Source organism: Aquila chrysaetos, chromosome 20, assembly GCF_900496995.4.
Source record: "Aquila chrysaetos chrysaetos chromosome 20, bAquChr1.4, whole genome shotgun sequence".
In the NCBI taxonomy this organism is placed as follows: Eukaryota; Metazoa; Chordata; class Aves; order Accipitriformes; family Accipitridae; genus Aquila; species Aquila chrysaetos.
In genome coordinates this window covers 9,648,422-9,666,901 of record NC_044023.1, presented here as the reverse complement: position 1 = coordinate 9,666,901, position 18,480 = coordinate 9,648,422, and the positions used below count along the sequence as shown (strand labels likewise).

Here is an 18,480-nt window from a genome sequence, read left to right as displayed (position 1 = left end):
TTTTTAAAAGCAATGACTAGGAATCCCGGCAACGAAAATGATCTGGTGTTGGCTTCGCCTATTGCCAAGCCGCCGCTAACAGCCCTGCCTGCTTGCCTGCCTGTATCGATCGTCCCGGGCTAGGCGTTTTCCTGTGCCCGATGACATTATGCAATTACACGATGCTAAACATCATTCGGGAATACAAATGCGAGAGGTAAACAGCTCGGGACTCTTTATTAGTTTATTTCAGGCGATCTTTCTTGTTTTACTGCACGGCTCCTCCCCTTTTTACAGTTTTCTGCTATTCTTTACTAATTCTAGTGATTTGAGAAATGACCTTTAACCCACGCAGTTTGCAGACTCCTAAAGGGGATAATTGAAATGCCACAGTAAACCAAAGGCAATAAAATATTATTTACTAGGCATAAAACTAAGGTTGGTCTTCCTAAAAGGAACGAACAACCCCTTCATTCCTCCCCCCCCCCCGGTCCCCGGCCCTGGTGCTGCACCTAATTTATAAATTCCTCACCAGCCGTCCCGAGGAACGAACCGCAGCCCGGGCTGGGAGGATGCCTAATGGAAAGGCTCCCCGGATACCAGGGAGTAAATAAATCCGCCGGCAGCGATGCTGCGGCCTCGGGCCCCGTCCGGGCAGGCAGGTGCCCGCGGGGGCGCGCAGGGTCCCCGGGCTGACCGCCCGCCCCCGGGGCGAGCTCCGCGCTGCCTTTACGCCTTCCCCCGCTCCGGTAGGCAGCGCTCCCCTTTCCACGCCGTCCCGCTCCCTCCCCGCGCACCCGCGGCCCGGGCTGCCCCCTCCTCGGCGGCCCCTCCAGCGCGTCCCCCTCCCCGGGAGGCGGCGGCCGCCGCCGGGCTCGGCGGGGAGCGGCGCCCCGGGCCGGGCCGCGGAGGGGGCGGCCCGGAGCGTTGGGGGCCTGGAGGAGGGGAGCTCGCCCGGTCAGCGCTCGGGGCGAGAGCGTGGAGCCGGGGCTGATGCCGGAGGAGGGCTGCGCTTACCTGGCGGGCAGCGCCCCGTCGGGGCGGGCCAGCTCCCGGCCCCGGGGGCGCGTCTGCGGCGGGGCTCAGGCCGGCAGGGATGTGCCTTTCCCCCCGTTGGGCTCCTGAAGGGATTTTATTTGCGCTGGAACGGCTTTGAAGGAGCGAAGGCGTTTGTTGACCGCGGAGCTGCTCTCGCAGCCTGTTTGCCTTTCCCAGGGCTGCTTTGATAATGCGCCCCCTCCCCCCGCATCCCCCCCGCGGACCCGCAGTCGCAGGCGAATACGAGGGAAATAATGCGGAGTTACGGCAGGGCTGGGGGAACGCTCCCGTTTCCTGCACTTGGGTGCATGCGAGATGCGAGAGGTGCAATAAAAAACCGTCGGCTGAGGGCTGCGGAGCGGCGAAAGCGCTCTGAAGTACAAAGGGTCCGCGAAGCCCTCCTCGCCTGTAGCTCTCATTGGGTCCTACCCGATTTAACCCAAACGGTTTTGTCAACAGCTTGCCAAATTTACAGCGGAAAAAAAGACGCTGAAGAAGGAGGAACCCAAACCGTCGAGCCCGCTCCGTCCCCCAGCGCTTGGCAGGCGGCACACGCGGCCGCCTCTCGTGTCTCGGAGCATGCGATAAACGAGACTTGTCAAATGAGCCACTCATCAGGAATGCTGGTGCAGCCCCCTCCGGCTCGGCCATGTGCGCTGCACATTGCACGCACATGTAGGCGAGGGGGAGCCTCCGCGGGGCCGGCCCGGCACATTAGCGTGCCCGTGTGTCCGTGTCCCCCGGCCCAGGATAACCAGCCGGCGGTGCTGGTGGCACGGGGCGGGCCGCGCACCCCCGCACGCACCCCCCCCCCCCCCGGACGGGGGGGGCGCAGGGGGCACCGCTTTGCGGGAAGAGTTTGTGTTCACGGGGTCTCACGCCGGGCTCGGCCATCGGGAAGGACCGGGGGATGCGGGGCGGGAGGGGGATGCGGGACTCCCAGGGACGCGCAGCGGCCGCGGAGCCCGGGCGCCCCCCGCCCGCCCCGAGGTTCCGCTCGCTGCCGTACAGCTTTAAAATCCAGCCCAGTCTGCAATAGGTCGGCTCCGGGCGCATGCGCTGCGGAGAAAGTTTTTCAGCTGCCGTTGGCTCTCCAACTTATTTTTTTTTTTCTTTTTCCTTTTTTTTTTTTTTTTTTTTTTTTAAACTGTTTTAAGCAGCGGGGTGAAGAGGAGCGAGGGAGAGACACGGGGGGAGCTGGGCCGGCTGCAGCGGGCGGGGGGCAGAGCCCCGAGGAGGAAGGGTCGGCTGCGGCGCGACGCCGTCTGCTCCGGCTCGCTCTTCCCCGCGTAACTTGCTCCCCGGCGCTGGGTGCCTTTGCCAGCGATGGATTGGGGGAGCCGCAGCTCCTGAAGCCCCGGACTTCTCCCCTCCCCCTGCCCCTACTCGCCTTGCAGGATCAGTCGCCCCGTAAGACAGACACACGCGTGCACAAGCCCCCCCCCCCCCCCCCCCCTTCCCCGGTTGTGCAGAAACTTCTTTTTCTGTTGGGCTTTTTCTTCTCTGTGTTAAAATGGAGGGAGCCAGCCCCAGGATGGCTCTGCAGCCGCGGACGCCCGGCTCCGCACCGCCCAGCCTTTAAGCAAGTGAAGGGGGGCGGGCGGGGGGGAGCCCTGCGCCCGCTCGGCTCCACTCGTCCCCCCTTGCCCGCTCCGCGCCGAGCCGCGGAGGGGGCGCGCCGGCGGCCCGAGCGCTGCCGGGGGCCGGGTGGGAGCGCGGGGAGCCCCGCGGCGGCACCACCTGGGCTGGTGGGACGGATCGTCGCCCGCGGCGCTTTCGCTGCCGCTTGTGAAGATTTTTATTTGCTTCCGCACAATCACGCCCACGGGCGCTGTGTGCGTGTGTTGGGTTGGCTTTTTTTTTTTGGCTTTTTTTTTTCCCCCGGCTTTTTTTTTTTTTTTTTTTTGGGCTTTTTTTTTTTTTTTTTTGCCTCCTTCTTCTTCTGGTGGTGGAAAGCCCTAATTACTGCGATTGCTGATGGACCTTGGAAAGAAGGCTGCACTGGTGCCCCGCTCCGCAGTCGGACACGCTCAGCCTGCGCCGGACAGAGCGAGCGCTCGCCCGCCGCCCCCCGCCAGCTCCGCGGGCCCCCGCGCTCCCCCGGCAGCCGCCGCCGTCCGCTGCTTGGGAGGATACCGCCCGGCTCCTGCGATCCAGGATTTTACTTTCGCCTCGCCCTTTCCCCTCCTGCTCTGCTTGGATTACTTGGCTGCTCTCGCTCGGTGATCCCGCGGCAATGGAGGTGAGTCCGCGCGGGGCGCGGGTGCCTCCGCGCCGCGGGGGGCTGCCGCCGCGGGCGCGCAGGGTGGGCAGCACCTCGGCGGGGCGCGGCCCTGCGCGGGCGCGGGTCCCCGGCCGCGGGGCGGCCCTCTCCTCCCCGGGCTGCCGCCGGGCGCTCCCACCTCTCCGCTCGCACCCACCGCGGCGAGCGCTGCTCCCCGCTTGGAAAAAAGCTCCTTTATTTTCTTTTTTTTTCCTTCTCTTTTTAAATTTCACACCACCCCCCCACCCCCCCCCCGCCGCGAAGAGAGGCTGCCCGCCGCAGGGACACTTGCTGGGCTCGCTCTGCCCGCCGCGTCCCGGTGCATCGTTCTGGCAGAGGCTCCTAACGCGAGTTTAAAGACATCTTTCCAAACTTCCCAAACTTTCCCGAGGAGGATCGCTATGGAGGAGCTCAACGTCGGCGCCAATGGTGGCCTGTACCTTTAAGGAGAGCTGGCTGGGGGCCAGCGGAGGACCCGGAGTCAGCCCCCCCCTCCCCTCCTTTTTAATTTTATTCTAAGTTTCTGGAGATTATCACTCTGCATCTGCAGAGGGTCCCGCCTGGGTCAGAGCGGAGGAGCGCGGCTCCTCGGGGTCCCCTTGGCGCTGCGAGGACTCCATGTTGGATAGGCTGTTGGCTTTTTGTTGTTTGTTTGTTTTTAATTGTCAATTGTATGCTAAATCGGTTGCGCTCGGAGGGTCACGGAGAGTTCAGTTGGGCCGAGAAGCGCGGCTTTTCCCCGGCCGGCGCTGGCGCGGAGGGAAGGACGGAGGTGCGCCTATAGCCCCCCCGGACCCCCCCCCTCCCTCCGCCTCCGCGGTGGGAGAGAGCCGGGCTGGGGACCCAGCGAGTGCCTTTCTCCGCAAACCCGCAACCCGGTCTCGCCCCTCCCAAATGGATGGAAAGCCGCAGCGGGGAGCAGGGGGCGGCCGGGGGGTTCCCCGCGGAGCCGCTGCGCCTCCCGCGGAGGCCGCCGCGGTTTACAGCCCCCCGGAGCCGGGGCTCTGGATGCCGCCTTCCCGCAGGTAGTGGCTCCCAGAAAACCAGATGCCTTCGCAGGCTTTCCAGACACCCCGTGTAAAACAGGATCACAGGCGATCCCGCGGCTGCAGGATCTGTAAAAGCCTCCCTTTTCATCTCGGCAAAGAGCGCGGGCTCCGCATGGGGTGCATTAAATACCAAAAACCAATCTCCGCGGCCCTACAAAGTTGAAAATGGTGCCTCACACTCCTGATAGCCAATGCTGCCATGCTGCCGGCGAGTCTTTCTTTTTTTTTGGTTGGCCTTTTTTTTTTGTTTTGTTTTGTTTTTGATGGCAGCTTGTCAGCTGCTGCGTGCAGAAGGGCCGGGCTGGAGGGGCTGGGCCCCCGCCCGCGCCCCCGGGCGCAGGTGCCTCCTCCCGCCTCGCCACGCAGCGCCGTGTCAGGAAGACGAGGAGGGCGATAACAGCGATGATGATGATGATGAGGAGGAGGAGGAGGAGGAGCGGGAGGTGCCGTCGGAGGGGCAGCGGCCGCCCGTCCCCGGGGCCTCCCGGCGCTGCGGCGGCCGAGGCCGCCCCCTGTTGGGAGCGGGACGGCACAGCTCCCCGGGGGCCGCCGGCTCGGGGGCTCCGGGGCTCCGAGGCTCCGGCCCGGTGAAGCGCTGGCGACGGCCAGGCTCGGGACGGGGGCGGGGAGGGGGGAGCACCCGGGCCCTTTGAACGGGGCAGAGGGGCTTCGGCCCCGCCGTCCGGGTCTCGCTGCGGAGGGGGGGGGGCACCGTCCCCCTCGCCGCGGTGCCGCGGCCACCGGCTCCCTCCGCGCCCGGCGGGCCCCGGTCGCCCGCCCCGCCGGGGCAGCTCGGCGTGCACCGGGCTGGCTGCTGGGCCGGGCAGCTGCACGGCTGTTGGGGTCCCGCTTGGGCACCGGCGTCTCCAGCTTCGTCAGGGCTCGGGCAGTTCCATGACACTTCTTTAATATTATTATTATTGTTGTTGTTATTTTAAGCACTAGCAGATGAAAGAAAAAAAAAAAACCAAAACAAAACCAAAAACCCAACACGTTGGCTTTTGAGTGTCGCAGCGAGCTCCTCGCACGCCTTGCTCCGCCTCGTCCCTTGCTTAACGTGCCCCGGGCTTTCGCATCTTTCCCGGGACTGATCCCATCCAAAGCGGACGGGCTCTTTCTGCTGCGGGAGACCGGCCCCCATTCACCCACCCCCAGCAGTGAGGAACCGGGGGGCTTCCCTCGGGCAGGAGGTATTTAACCCGCAGGAGGGGGCCAGGGCCGAGAGGCTTCTCCCCGGGGGCTGCAGCCCCGGCGCGGTGGCGATGAGCGGCGCGGTGCTCCGCTCCGCGGGCAGAGGCGTGCGGGTCCCCCCCCGCGCTGAGCGGAGCTTCCCCGCGTCTGTCCGGGCGGGTTTCGGGTCAGCCCGACTTCCCGCCGCGGCGCTGCGATCGGTCCTCTCCTCCCGACCCTTCGCAAACAGAAATCAATTAGAATTAAGAGCACCTTCAATTCAGCATTAAGAGCTTTTTGAGAATGAATAGGGAGCCCCCAAGTGTCGAAATGTCTTTTTTTTTTTTTTTTTTTTTTTTTTTTTCCCCTTCCGAGGGGAGGGGAAATAAAAAACCGTGAATGGCACTGGTTAGCGAGTTAAAGAGTCCCGTGTGAGGACGCAGACGGTGATCGCGGGACCTGTCGGGGGAAGCGTTTGACTTCCAAGACGGCAGCCCGGTGGTTGCAGGGGCCGGGTCGGGACGCGGAGCTGCTCCTTGTCGCTCCTGGTACCTCCCCGGGCCGGTGCCGACCCCGTCGGGGCCCGGGGGCTGCCGTCGGGGCTGTCACCGCGGCGCCAGCGCGGAGCTCGGGGCTGCCTCGGCGATCGCGGAGAGCGGGCGGCCGCGCGGCACGGAGGCTGCGGCGAGATGGTTTAGGGGGCGGCGGGGAAGGGCGAGGACCGGCCGCATCGTCCCCGAGTGGGAGCCGCCGGGCCCCGTGTCCCGCCCCCACCCCCCCCACCCCGCGGCACCGACCCTCCCGTGGCACCGGCCTCCCCCCTCTTCCCGCTCGGGCTCGCTTTGCAAACCTGAAGCCGCCTTTAGCCAGCCGGGAGCGTTTCGTGTCCGCGATGCTGGCTCCGGAGCGGGGAGCGATGGGGTAATGCCCGGCCCGGGGGCCGCGGGTCGCCCGTAGGCCCGGGGCAGCGGGGATGGCGGGGGGGGGGGGGGGGGGGGTGTGCGGGGATGGGGTCCCCCGTGTCCGGAGCAGCGGTGCGGTCCCGTCCCGTCCCTCGGCGGGCGGGGTGCGGGGAGCGGCGGGGCCGGGGCAGAGGGACAGGCGGGCGCGGGTCGGTGCTGCGGCCGCCCCGGGAAGGCGGTGTCCGCGGGGGGGGTGGGGGTGCGTGGGTGGGTTTTGCCCGGTGGAGCGGGAGCCGCGACGTGCCTGCGTCTGGCACCAAAAAAGCCTCGGCGGGGAGAAGGGCAGGCGAGTCAGAGTCAAGTGAAAAGGGGCCCGGATACTTCCGTTGTTTAAACTTGAATGCTCGAAAATGGTCTGAGCAGCAATAAACAATCTGATCCTTTTTCTCCCCCCTCTAGAAATCCACCGCAGTTTTAATCCAAGGAGGTGCTTTGGGGACAGTTGGCAGTGCAATGGCTTCTCAGTACCTCATAGTGGCTCTGGCCATTTTCTCCTCTTTTACCCAGGTTGTAATAGAAGCCAGCTCTTGGTGGTAAGCATCTTGTATCGACTTGATTTTAAAAGGGGGTGTCAAGATTTGCTTGGTTAAATGTCTATTTGCTTCTTGTGTGCTTTGTTTCTGAGGGAGTAGTACCGCATGAACGAGAGAGCAGGGGCGTAATGTTTTAGTTGTAATACGTTGTGTAGTAAAATGAACGGGTCTCTCGAGTAAGTGTAAATGTGCAACATCTCGTGTTGTAAAATTCAGGTTTTAGAATGCTGTACAGTAGATTCTCTATGGATTTGATCACCCTTAAATTACTAGAATTGCCTCTCTTTTAAGAGAGTCGTTTCAATTCCCTTAGATTAGGATTTTTGCATATATAAGAAAGAATGCTGATTTACAAGTGAAAACTTTTATTAAAGTTTCAGTTTGAACTTTTCTGTAACTCAAATGCTTATAAATGTATTTTGTTACAAAGAAGTACATTTAAATTTCTGCTTTGGCAAATTATCTGCTTCTGTACAGCGTACGATGTTGGGACTTCTTGAAAGAGGTGTTTCTCTTCTGTTTTAAGTGATCCTTTTCGGATTAGCAGCCGCTTTTAATTGAAATGTATCATGTGAAGAGCACTTTAAGAATTAAGAAAACAAAGTTGATTTTGTTTACAATGAATATACTTGCCTCTGTGTTTTTGTGTGTCGTTCAGAAGAAGCTAGTAGTCTGTAGCAAGTTTCTAACTTCTGGCTTGTTAAAGGTTTTCCTGTTTGTTTATGGTAAAACAGTTTGAAAAATCCAGACTGAAATCTAAAATGTGTGTTAAAATAAATTGGGGTTTGGGGGAGCTCTTTTTGGTTTTGCTTTATTTATTTTTCTGGCCTTGCAGTTGTTTGGAGCTTCTGTTATTTTTCCTGCGTCCATTTAAGCTGGTAAAGGACTGCCTAGATGCAAGTCTTCCAAGTCTGCGTCTTACTTCAGTCCCTAATGTATGGTGATAACCACATGGATGGAAACTAGTAACTTCTGCGCTGTCTTTAAAACAAAAGTTTCATATTTAAGTGGGGGTTTTTTCTCACCTGTTAGCAAAACCAGGAGTTGTATACTCATGTATAAGATACAGTCCTGTTTGGGATTTATGGACTTTTTTTTTTTTTTTTTTTTTGAGTCTTCTCTTTATTAATCCAAATCTTTCTCCAAATCTTTCTTTATGCAGGTCTTTAGGGATGAACCCTATGAACCCCATGAACCCTGTTCAGATGTCAGAGGTATATATAATAGGAGCCCAGCCACTATGTAGCCAGCTAGCAGGGCTTTCCCAAGGACAGAAGAAACTCTGCCAATTGTATCAGGACCATATGCAGTTCATTGGAGAGGGTGCGAAGACGGGCATTAAGGAGTGCCAGTATCAGTTCAGACATAGAAGATGGAATTGCAGCACTGTGGACAACAACTCTGTTTTTGGCAGAGTCATGCAGATAGGTAGGAAGCAACATCTTTATGATTAAACTCTTGTCTAAGGATATGTATGGCACGTACTGTTCTGCACTTGAAACTCTTGCCAGGTTCTTACTGAGTACTGTATACAATCAAGTGTTTTTAAAAGTTGGGAAAGGAGTTGAATTATTTTTAGCTGGAGGTGATTTCCCACCACTATCCAGCCATGTGTCTTGGAAAACGAAGTAGGAATATATATTTGCATAGGGGAATAGAGGAGAAAGGAAAATGTGGCCCTGGAATCTCCTTTTAGAAAACCTGAGACAAAATGAAGGCAACCTAAGAGAATTAAAAACAGCAGTGTCTTGTAAAATTAAAGATGTCCATGTCTAGTTCCAAAGTTAGCGGCTGCATAATAAATTGCTCTTGGTCTGGAGGTTAACTGAAAATTGCTGCTCTATTAGTGTTTATAGGCAATTCCTTTTTGCTTATTTCCAGATATGGTAACTTTTTTTGAGAAAGGTAGATTTATGTTAAAAATAATGTAGCAGGGTAATTTTTATGAAATCAGTTCGGTCAGGACAAAATGTGTGATTGTCCTTGTAACTCGCATCTAATGTAATCACATCACTGGTAAGAGAGACAAATTCCTGTTTAACATCTTTTCACAATTTGCTGGGCGCTCAACCCTTCCCTATCAGATCCTCTTTGAAATGTGCTTCTCCAGTGCTCACGTGCTGCCTGCCTTTCCTGTCGCTTAAGGACCTCATCGTATTTTAAAGTCCTTGGCAAAATTTTAACCAGTGCTGTGGAACGGGATCCATGGTGAAACCTTCCTCTGACTTTCCCAAGCCTGGTTGCTGGTTCTGTGTAAGCAACTGAAAAATGCCTACTTTTCTGGGTGACAGTTGTTATCTTTTATGTAGTGATCAGTACACTGACAAACTCAGCAGTGCTTTTCAGCTGCAGATAGAAAGTAAAGCTTTTATGTCAGTGTTTTTCTGTCCTGCTTTAAAAAAATAAGGTTTTAAAATCAGACTCAAGCTAGGTTTTTCTGTAAATGGGCTAACTCCAGTTAAGGCTGAAGGAATACATCAATTCACATTTGGTCTCAATTTTTGTTAAAAGAAGTTTTTATTTGGAGATTGTCAGACAAATAGAAAAAAAATCTATTGCTTAAAAGTACCTAATTGGAACAGCTGATTTTAGGTAAACAACCTTGCCTAGGCTTTTTGCAAGCACAGTATTAACACCCCCATAGAGCTTGTTTTTTTACCCTACCCGAGCAAAAGTCTAAAAGCACATGAAACATGAAAGAAAACTTTTTCTGTACACCTTTCTGTTCTAATAATCTAACAAATGTCAGAAAAATAATCTGTTTAAAATTTAGGCCTTCATCCTTCAGCCCTTATTTATTATCCAAGCAAGTGAAAATTAGCTCAAGGGGACTATTGGTGTGAAGAAATGTACAGGATGGGACCCATGATTTGTGGTGTCTGTCTCCAGAACAGACGTTTCTGCCCTCCCCAAGTATGACAGATCTATTTAAAGGTGGTTTCTTTCAAGTTAAATAACTTTGCCGCACCCTTCTGCTGAATATGACTGTATTAGCTGATGTCTACACAGCAATTCATCATGTAATTAAGCCACTTATTCTAATTGCAGATGGAAGCAAGGTTAATAGCCATATTCAAGAGTTAAAGAACCTAAAGAGCCTATTCCCTGAGACCGAGAGAGGTGCTGTGGGTAACAGTTGTGTTATTTCACGCTGACCTTCGGTAATAACCACTTGCTGTTCCTCTGAGTGGAAGGCAAAACGGGTACTTTTCGAGCCTGATTCAATTTTACTTCAGCCCGCCATACCCTGGCTTTTTGGGGACTGTCAGGTACTCCTTCCTCGCACTGACGTGAGAAGATGGTAGCCAGGAGCTGAATGCACGTAGTTTGGGAGGATTTTGTCATCTGAGCTAATGACGCGCTGTGCTGGCCGTGCGCAGGAGAGCGCCTAGGCAAAGCACTGACTGACGGCACGGTAATTACCCCAGTGTATAAATGGACAGTCTTTCTTCCAGGATTTATCCTGCAAAGTTAGCTAAAGCTGTACAAATAAACCCAGCATTGGGTTTGGAAACTTGCTCTGTGGCTTATTGAACTGCAAAATTTGAGGGCTTTTGTTCCCTGGTGCTCTCCTTGCTGCTGGTTCCCAGGTCAGGCCGCGGGCCTCGCTGCCTTCGCCGCCTTGCGCCATCTCCTGGCTTTGCGGCCGGCCCCGGGCTGGCTGCGCCTGCTTGGGCTTTGCAAACTGCCAAGAAGTGCTAACGTAAAATAAAATAACTGGATCCTCCCCCAACAGCTCGGTGTAGTTGGGGTCCGGTTTATTCATGCCTGCTGCCTGACGTTGAATGCTTTTAAAATACAAGACAAAGAACATTTTGTATCTTACGTTCAGGTATAAAAAAGTTGTTCTGCTTTTGCAGACTTATTCATATCAAGTGTAAAGCTCAGCTCCTTGCTCTGTGGGTGGCTTCCTACAGTGTGTGTATATTGAACAGTTCCATTTCTATGTTTTTTATATATGGGAGAGAGGGGACTCGAATGTGTTTGGAATGTGTGTTTCCTTGCCATGGCTACAATAGAGAGAAATGCTGGACTGTGGGAAAAGACAGACACGTTTGACAGTGAAGGAAAGCACAGTTGTGCCTAAAGACTTAAAAAAAAGAAAAAAAAAAAAAAAAAAAAAAGCAGAGTAACTCATCCATGTGGAACCATCACTCTTAATGTGTTCCTGGGGTCGACGACTTGAGGCAGTGTTGGCTTGCAACCTGCGGGGGCTTGAAATCTACTTCAGGAGCTGATGCTGTTTTATAATTTGCCTAAATGTTCAAGCAGGGAACTTGGGGGGCAGCTTGCCTTTCTGTACCTCAGCCTTTCCTTCTCCTTCCCGCTAAGAGTAAGTTCCTTAAAAATATCCTCCAGGATAATAATGAGAACTAGTCAAAAAAGTCAGCTTTATGAGTTTAAATCCTGCAATAAACGGCATAGTTAACCATGTGAAAGCGTGAGCTAACTAAACATGAAAAAGAATAAAATGGAACGGAAGAGGCGAGTCCTGTGGTCCGAAGCAGACCACGTTTCTTTCCTCTCAATCTAGTGGAAATTTTGCTTAAGGAATTAATCCAAAAATGTGTGTTACAGAACAAACGGGAACATTAAAATCCGTATGAGGTTCCCCCTGCTATAGTTTGCAGTAAATGCAAGGCATAAGTCACCGCATAAAGCCAAATCTTTTTTAACCGAAAAGGCTACTCCTGTAACCCTTTATACCCGTAATTCGTGTAAATTCTTCCATAAGCAGGTGTCTGTGAGAATAGACTGTTGTAAGTAAGGGAGAAAAGTGCTTCTCATCTTCCTTAAATCTGACCTTTCCCAACCTAAGACTTCTGATTTTTCCCATTTAAAACCAGCATCTATTACTAAAATTAATCCAGTGGATGACAGCTGTTATATTAACAAAGCTGCTCTGAGGACGGTGTCATCTTGACGTTAAATATGGACCAGACTGCAAATTATTTATGTTCCAGAAGTGCTTGAAAGCGCCTATTAGGTTTGACCTGTTATGGTAGGTCTTGTACAAAGAGTTCCTGCCTCAAAATGTTGCTGCCTAAATACCTACGACATGTCCAAAACGCAACCTCTTAAAGCCCTAATTTTGCAAAGGCCCATGCTGTTCCCTAAGAAAAATCTTGTAAAACCAAGATTAAAAAGTAGCTTGATCTATTGATTGGACTAAAGATTAGGAATGAAACTTAACTCATATAAATAAATAAATAAAAAAAAATATTTAGTCTATTCTCAGTCATTCTGGGAATCTTTCTTGGAAAAGACCCAGTGGGATGCTGTCTCTTAAGATGAAAAACAAACTTCAAGTGGGCTCTCTGGTGCAAGGTTTATGTTTTTCTTTGTTTGTTTGTTTGTTTGAAAGCTTTTCTAGTTGTAGTCAGAACTTGTGGCACCCTTGGAAAAGCGGTGTGGGAAGTCAGGCTCTAAATAGAGGTGGGATTAGATACTGTCAAGAGCATGGTACGTGGCCATATCTTGCATTGTGGGTATTGTAAGTTTCTCTTCCGAAAGTTTGCAACTCGAGGTTTTCAATTCCCATTTAAGGGCACCAGATGCGGGAGAAAACCTTCAAGGCCGCCTTGTGCCAAGGGTTTCTTCTTCCCTGTAATTTGTAAAGATGATTGTCCACGGACTCACTTGCCTTATTCACATGAGCTGGAGTGGTGGATACTAAACAGCACAGGTTGTTGTTAGTTTTAAATAGCCTCCTACAGAAGTGCCCGGCTTATGCGTAGAGTGAAAAGTTGTGTGTTGTTCTGCTGCGCATTTCTTTTGGTACCAGGAGGCTTTGTAAAACGCTATAACTTTAAATAAATTGGAACAAGTGGGCGAAGTGCATAAATCATGTTTGAGAAGTAGTAATTTAAGAACCAGACTTTTAAAAGTTGTATTTAACGTCTCCTTTTTCTGAAAGACGGGGATTCTGTTTCCCTTTCCACCCTCACACGCAGGCACGGTTGCTTCGGCCCCGCTGGCATCGTGGCTCCGGCCCCGACTCACCTCCTCCCCGCTCCCTCGTCCAACTTGCACCAATATGAATGAGAGGCGACTCCTGCTCTTCACAAACGCCTCGTGTGCTCTAATGGATTGGTTTCGCTTGGTTTTTTCAGAATGAAGACATTTTGAGGAGCGTGGTTCAGGGTTACGCGACCTTTGAGTGGGCGAATGACTTTCGGTGGCTCCTGGAGAGCCTTTGCCCTCCCGGCTCGCGGGCGGGCAGGGAGCGGTGCAGGTGGGCTCTCCCCTAACACCGCTTATCTTTCCGCGCAGGCAGCCGGGAGACGGCGTTCACCTACGCCGTGAGCGCGGCCGGGGTGGTCAACGCCATGAGCCGTGCCTGCCGGGAGGGTGAGCTCTCCTCGTGTGGCTGCAGCCGAGCAGCACGGCCCAAGGACTTGCCCCGGGACTGGCTTTGGGGTGGCTGCGGGGATAACATCGAATACGGCTACCGCTTCGCCAAGGAGTTCGTTGACGCCCGGGAGCGCGAGAGAGTTTACCAGAGAGGCTCCTACGAGAGCGCCCGCATCATGATGAACCTGCACAACAACGAGGCCGGGAGAAGAGTAAGTGGCTGTGAAACAGCACGTCCCTCTGCCACCGTCTGCGTCCCTCCTTTCGGGGAAAGACGTGCCGCGGCGGGGCACGGAGCCGCGCTGGGCGGTGACCGGCCCCCAAGGCTTGGCTCCGTTTCGATACGCAAAACACGGAAACAGCAAATAGAGGGTGTAGCTGGGTGGGGAGTGTACGAACTTGTGTTGCTCCTGGTTGTCCGACAGCCCTGTTGCCTTCGCCGTGGGGGAAGACTGGGACCGAAGTGCGTTGTGTTTCCATCCATATTGTTTGATTAAAAGTGCCCCGCTCGCTGTGGATTCTCTGTAGAGCAGAATTTTACTAGTTTGTATTTCCAACCAGGACAGTGTGCATTGGAGGGAAGAGGGACGCGCTGGGCTTCCCAGGCTGGAATCGTGCCGCAGGATCGTTCTGACTTTTTTCTTTCCCTGCTTTAAGAGGATGTGAAAAGCTCCTCCATATTATTAGAAAACATGGTCTTCTGTGGTTAAACATGTCTTTATGGTTTCTTTAATCTCGAAAATGCCTTAAATGAATGGGTGTAAACTTTTCTTTTTTTTAATAGTCTGAATACGAAGAGCCAAAGTCATTATTTTCCTAGAGCTTGAAGTGCCAGGAATAGTCGGCTGGAGACTTTACACTTGTGTTCTAAGGTGAAGAAGGATGAAAGATAATTGAAAATTAATAGTATTTAAATGTGAGAGGAGGGTGTCTGAAAGCAATGGACAGGCCAATTTACTATTAGCAAGAAGAAAAATGACACTTTCACAGTTGCTTACGGAGACTCGAGCAGTTTTTTCCTTCCTCAGCCTCATCTTTGCAGTGCCATTTGGCAGCGTTAGGACTCTCTGTAACTGCTGGGTGGAAGTTGTCTACAGTATCATCTAATGTGTCAGACCCCAGGATTTTTGGGGCAGTGTCAACACTGACTCTTATTTCTATTTGTACAGGGCAAATGACTGATATTTCCCTGCCAAAGCTTTGTAAAGAGGATATTGCTATGTAGCTCTGTCTCCCACCCATAGGTGTTTGGGGGTTTCTTCTTGGATGAAGCCTCTCCTGCAGAGCAGTATTTGGGATAGGAGGAGGAACCCGAGCCAAGAGTAGACAATCAGCTGCAGCTGAGCCAGGAGCAAGAGGAGTCTTAACTCTTTCCCTAATTGCAGCTTCAAGCAGAGATCAATAGAGAGAGTAACTCAGATAGAAAATAAAGGGATGTTTTACATTTCTCAATGAAACAGCAAAATCCTTTGCTGGCGTGAGAGCAAATTCCTAAAATTCGACTGCAGCCTGACTGATGCTGCTGTCTGGGCTGCGTGTGTGCTGTTGCGGCTGTCTCTGCGGTGGGGAGGTGCTGGCGAGAGCGCTCCCCTCCTCCTCCCGGCTAGCGGGGGTGCTGGGGGTGCGCGCGTGTCGGCTCGCTCGCTCTTCCTTCCCGGCGCGTTGCAGGAGGGAAGGGGGTGCTAAGGCGAATCTTGTGGACGGGCGAGTGGGAATGTGACAGAGGGCAGGAAGCGAGGGGAGGAGATGCTTTCGCAGCCCCGCTAATCTTTCGTCATCCTTTTTGCTTTCTCTCCCTGGCTCCTCCAGACCGTGTACAACCTGGCCGACGTGGCCTGTAAGTGCCACGGTGTCTCTGGTTCCTGTAGCCTGAAGACCTGTTGGCTGCAGCTTGCCGATTTCCGCAAGGTAGGCGATGCCCTGAAGGAGAAATACGATAGCGCTGCTGCCATGAAACTCAACAGCCGGGGCAAGCTGGTGCAAGTCAACAGCCGCTTCAACGCACCCACCATCCACGACCTGGTCTACATCGATCCCAGCCCTGACTACTGCGTGCGCAACGAGAGCACTGGGTCCCTGGGCACCCAGGGCCGCCTTTGCAATAAGACCTCGGAGGGCATGGACGGCTGCGAACTCATGTGCTGCGGCCGGGGGTACGACCAGTTCAAGACGGTGCAGCGAGAGCGCTGCCACTGCAAGTTCCACTGGTGCTGCTACGTGAAATGCAAGTTGTGCACAGAGATCGTGGACCAATTTGTGTGCAAATAGGGGACGGACAAGGTGGGAGGAACTGCAGCCACCTGCCAGCAAGGGGTGCAGGCCCCTCTCCCTTTCCACAGGACTATCTCCACTTTATTTATAGAGTCCAATGAGTTGTCGTCTTCTTTAAAAAAAAAAAAAAAAAAAAAAAGGCGGGGGGGAGGAGGAAAAAAAAAAGAAAGAAAAATATAAAGGTTGCAAAGAGAAGTGCCTGGAAACCCTCTCTGCGTCCATCCCAGAACTGTGTGTGGCTTATATTTTTGGCAATAATGGGGAAGAACCTGAGAATATTTATTTTACAAAGTAAAAAGAAAAAATTGAATTTTCTTAAAAACAATAGAGTAGTTTGAGGGGAAAAATCCAACATATCCTAATTTAGTCCCATGGGACGTAATACATGTGCAGTAGGCAGAGCAACCATGTAATGTGCTTGGGATGTTAGAACAATCTTTATGGGTGTGAGGAACACACAGACCTGTCCGTGACTTTTAGTTTCAGACACTAGAAGTTATCAGAATAGGGTATATAGAGCTGTTCGGTACATTTAGGGCTCTGTAAATAAGGGGTATATTCATCGCAAAGTGTGGTGTCAGTTGCGTATCTGAATGTGCCCGCTTAAGTACACAAGGTCATCGGAGGGTAAAGAGCAAAGGATCATAAAGGCTTCAACTGCGCTAGTCCTGAGTCACCGTGTCTGGTTCCAGAACCTCACAAGACCAAAAAAAACCAAAAGACAAAAATCTGCCTTGACGAATAATAAAGATACTCTCCAAGGCAGAATTTGGCCTGATTAGCTAATTGTGATGTTCGGGTGTCTCATCTTACAGAGCAGTACTTCGCTACTACCGAGTGTGGAGAGCAGGCGAGGTGCAGACTGCGTGGAGCACTGTAGCCGGGCGGAGGGGAGCTGCAATGCTTGCAAACGGTTTTGGTCTCCCAGCCTGGAAAGCCCGTAGAAAATAGAATTCCCCAAATTTGAAAATGCCTTAAAAATGGTGTAATAGCTGGCTGTCTTTCAAAACACAGCTTGACAAATAACTCCTCTAATTTTATGTGAGAAAATAAATCATTAGATATCCACTCTTGGAATGATTGATTTTTATTTTTTTCGCAGATTTTGGGAATGCTTTCACTCAAGGAGACAATGGTTTCATATTTTAATAACATTAACTGACTATTATAGTTCAATGAAATGTTGCAGCAATACCAAATTTATCATCCTATGTCTTTAATACACATGCTTTAGATAATATATTGCAGATATACACTACAACTGTTCAGACTATACTTGAGCAGTTACATATATATGGGAGAACTGTGGTCTGCTGGTGTCTGGTATTTCAAAGCTTTTTGTACATATATATTTTAATGATTTAAGAAATAATAAAACATCTAAATTACAGGGGCAGTTCATCCCCCTTTTTCTTTTTCAGATCTCTTCAGGTTTTTAGATTGATTCTAACCTTTTGGTGGTTTTTTTTTTTTGTTTGTTTTTTTTTGTTATTTTTTAAAAGCTTTTATCATTCAAAAGTTTTAAGGATAATCACAGAGAAGTAAGCCTCTTCCCAGCTTTAGGACTTTCTTGGGCAGTTGGTAGAGGCAGCACCCTGCACTTGAATTGATACCGGTCTGGAGATCACTTCTATTCCACTCTCACGTTAAGGGCATTATCGATTATTGCTAAAGGAGACACCTTCCAACTCTAAAATGTGCTGCATTTGGCCCTTGCTTTTCAGTTTTTGAAATGGAAATTGTTATTTGTTGAACAACACGCGTTCCCCCCCAGTGCTGTGTAGTTACACAGGATTTCATCATTGGTTCAGATGCCTCTTTCCAACTCAGTCCCATCCAACAAGTTAAAGAAAATGGTTTTGCAAATACCAAGTGAGGAAAATCTTTCACTTTAGCCTAGTTGTACTAAAGCCTTAACTTTTCACGAGCCTTTAAGCTGTATCACTAAGTTCATCTTGATCATTTATCAGCTTCTTAAATGGCGCTTTATTGCTCTTAATTTATTGTACAAGGACATATTTACCCCTCATCTTCAGATGTTTGCAAAGAATATCTTTAAGATAAATAAATAAAGCACTAATTCATTGAATATGTCACTTTGGTTTTTATTGTACAAAAACCATGATCATTTTTTTTTTCATTTGCTGAATCACCTCATGTTCCTTTTTAGTGACTTTTGTCTGAGCAGAACTGAATCTCATGATCCTAGCTATTAAAACACTATTTAATGTAAAATATTTTACTTGTCATTCAGATATGTAAATCTTCTATGTCCTTTCCTCTGTTCTGTACATTTAATGTACATATTTCTGTCTTGCGTGATTTGTATATTTCTCTGGTTTAAAAAAAAAAGAAAGGATTATGCCATAATGGAAGATAGACTATAAAAATAAAACTTTGGTTGTATATTGGGAAGTGGTTTTAATTATCTTTCAGGGGAGGGTTTGTTAAAACAATGAACAGAGTTGATCTTTAAATTTACTACGTGGTAAAACAGGGAAGCGATTGTTCGCCAAACGTACAAAGTACATCTTGAAGTTTTATTTCTATATTAAGAAGGCATACAGATGTAACTACTTCTTAAATAGAAGGGGAAAAAAACCTCCTAAAACCAGTCCCAAATCCCTATGACTCTGAACTGGAAAGCATTTTAGAGATGGGTAAGTATTTAATTGGCAATGGATAGGGACCTGGGTTAATGTTATTTGTGTGCGTATGGCTTCCAGGGCTGTTGTAGTGATTCTGGGACAGTGGGGCCCAATCCTGTGAACAGCTTCCTCCAGTAATCCCAGTGATGGCAGCAGGATCCTCGTGTGAGCAAAGGTTTCCAACGCGAAAAGTTTTCGGGACTGGGGTTGTGC

General features: G+C 51.3%; 1 protein-coding gene across 3 annotated transcripts; it reads left to right on the top strand.

Annotated features, from left to right (window-relative positions):
• Positions 1-2,921: 2,921 nt before the first annotated feature.
• On the top strand, positions 2,922-18,025 carry WNT5A (Wnt family member 5A). 3 transcript variants are annotated; one of them, XM_029996222.2, is made up of 5 exons: positions 2,922-3,259; positions 6,861-6,994; positions 8,157-8,422; positions 13,268-13,560; positions 15,158-18,025. In XM_029996222.2, exons 1-5 carry the CDS (start codon positions 3,254-3,256, stop codon positions 15,614-15,616), a joined length of 1,158 nt encoding a protein of 385 aa, XP_029852082.1. In that variant the 5' UTR covers positions 2,922-3,253; the 3' UTR covers positions 15,617-18,025. The 3 variants fall into 3 exon arrangements, with proteins under 3 accessions (XP_029852082.1, XP_029852083.1, XP_029852084.1); XM_029996223.2 differs by lacking the exon at positions 2,922-3,259 and adding an exon at positions 5,950-6,420; XM_029996224.2 differs by lacking the exon at positions 2,922-3,259 and adding an exon at positions 6,674-6,747.
• Positions 18,026-18,480: the final 455 nt, after the last annotated feature.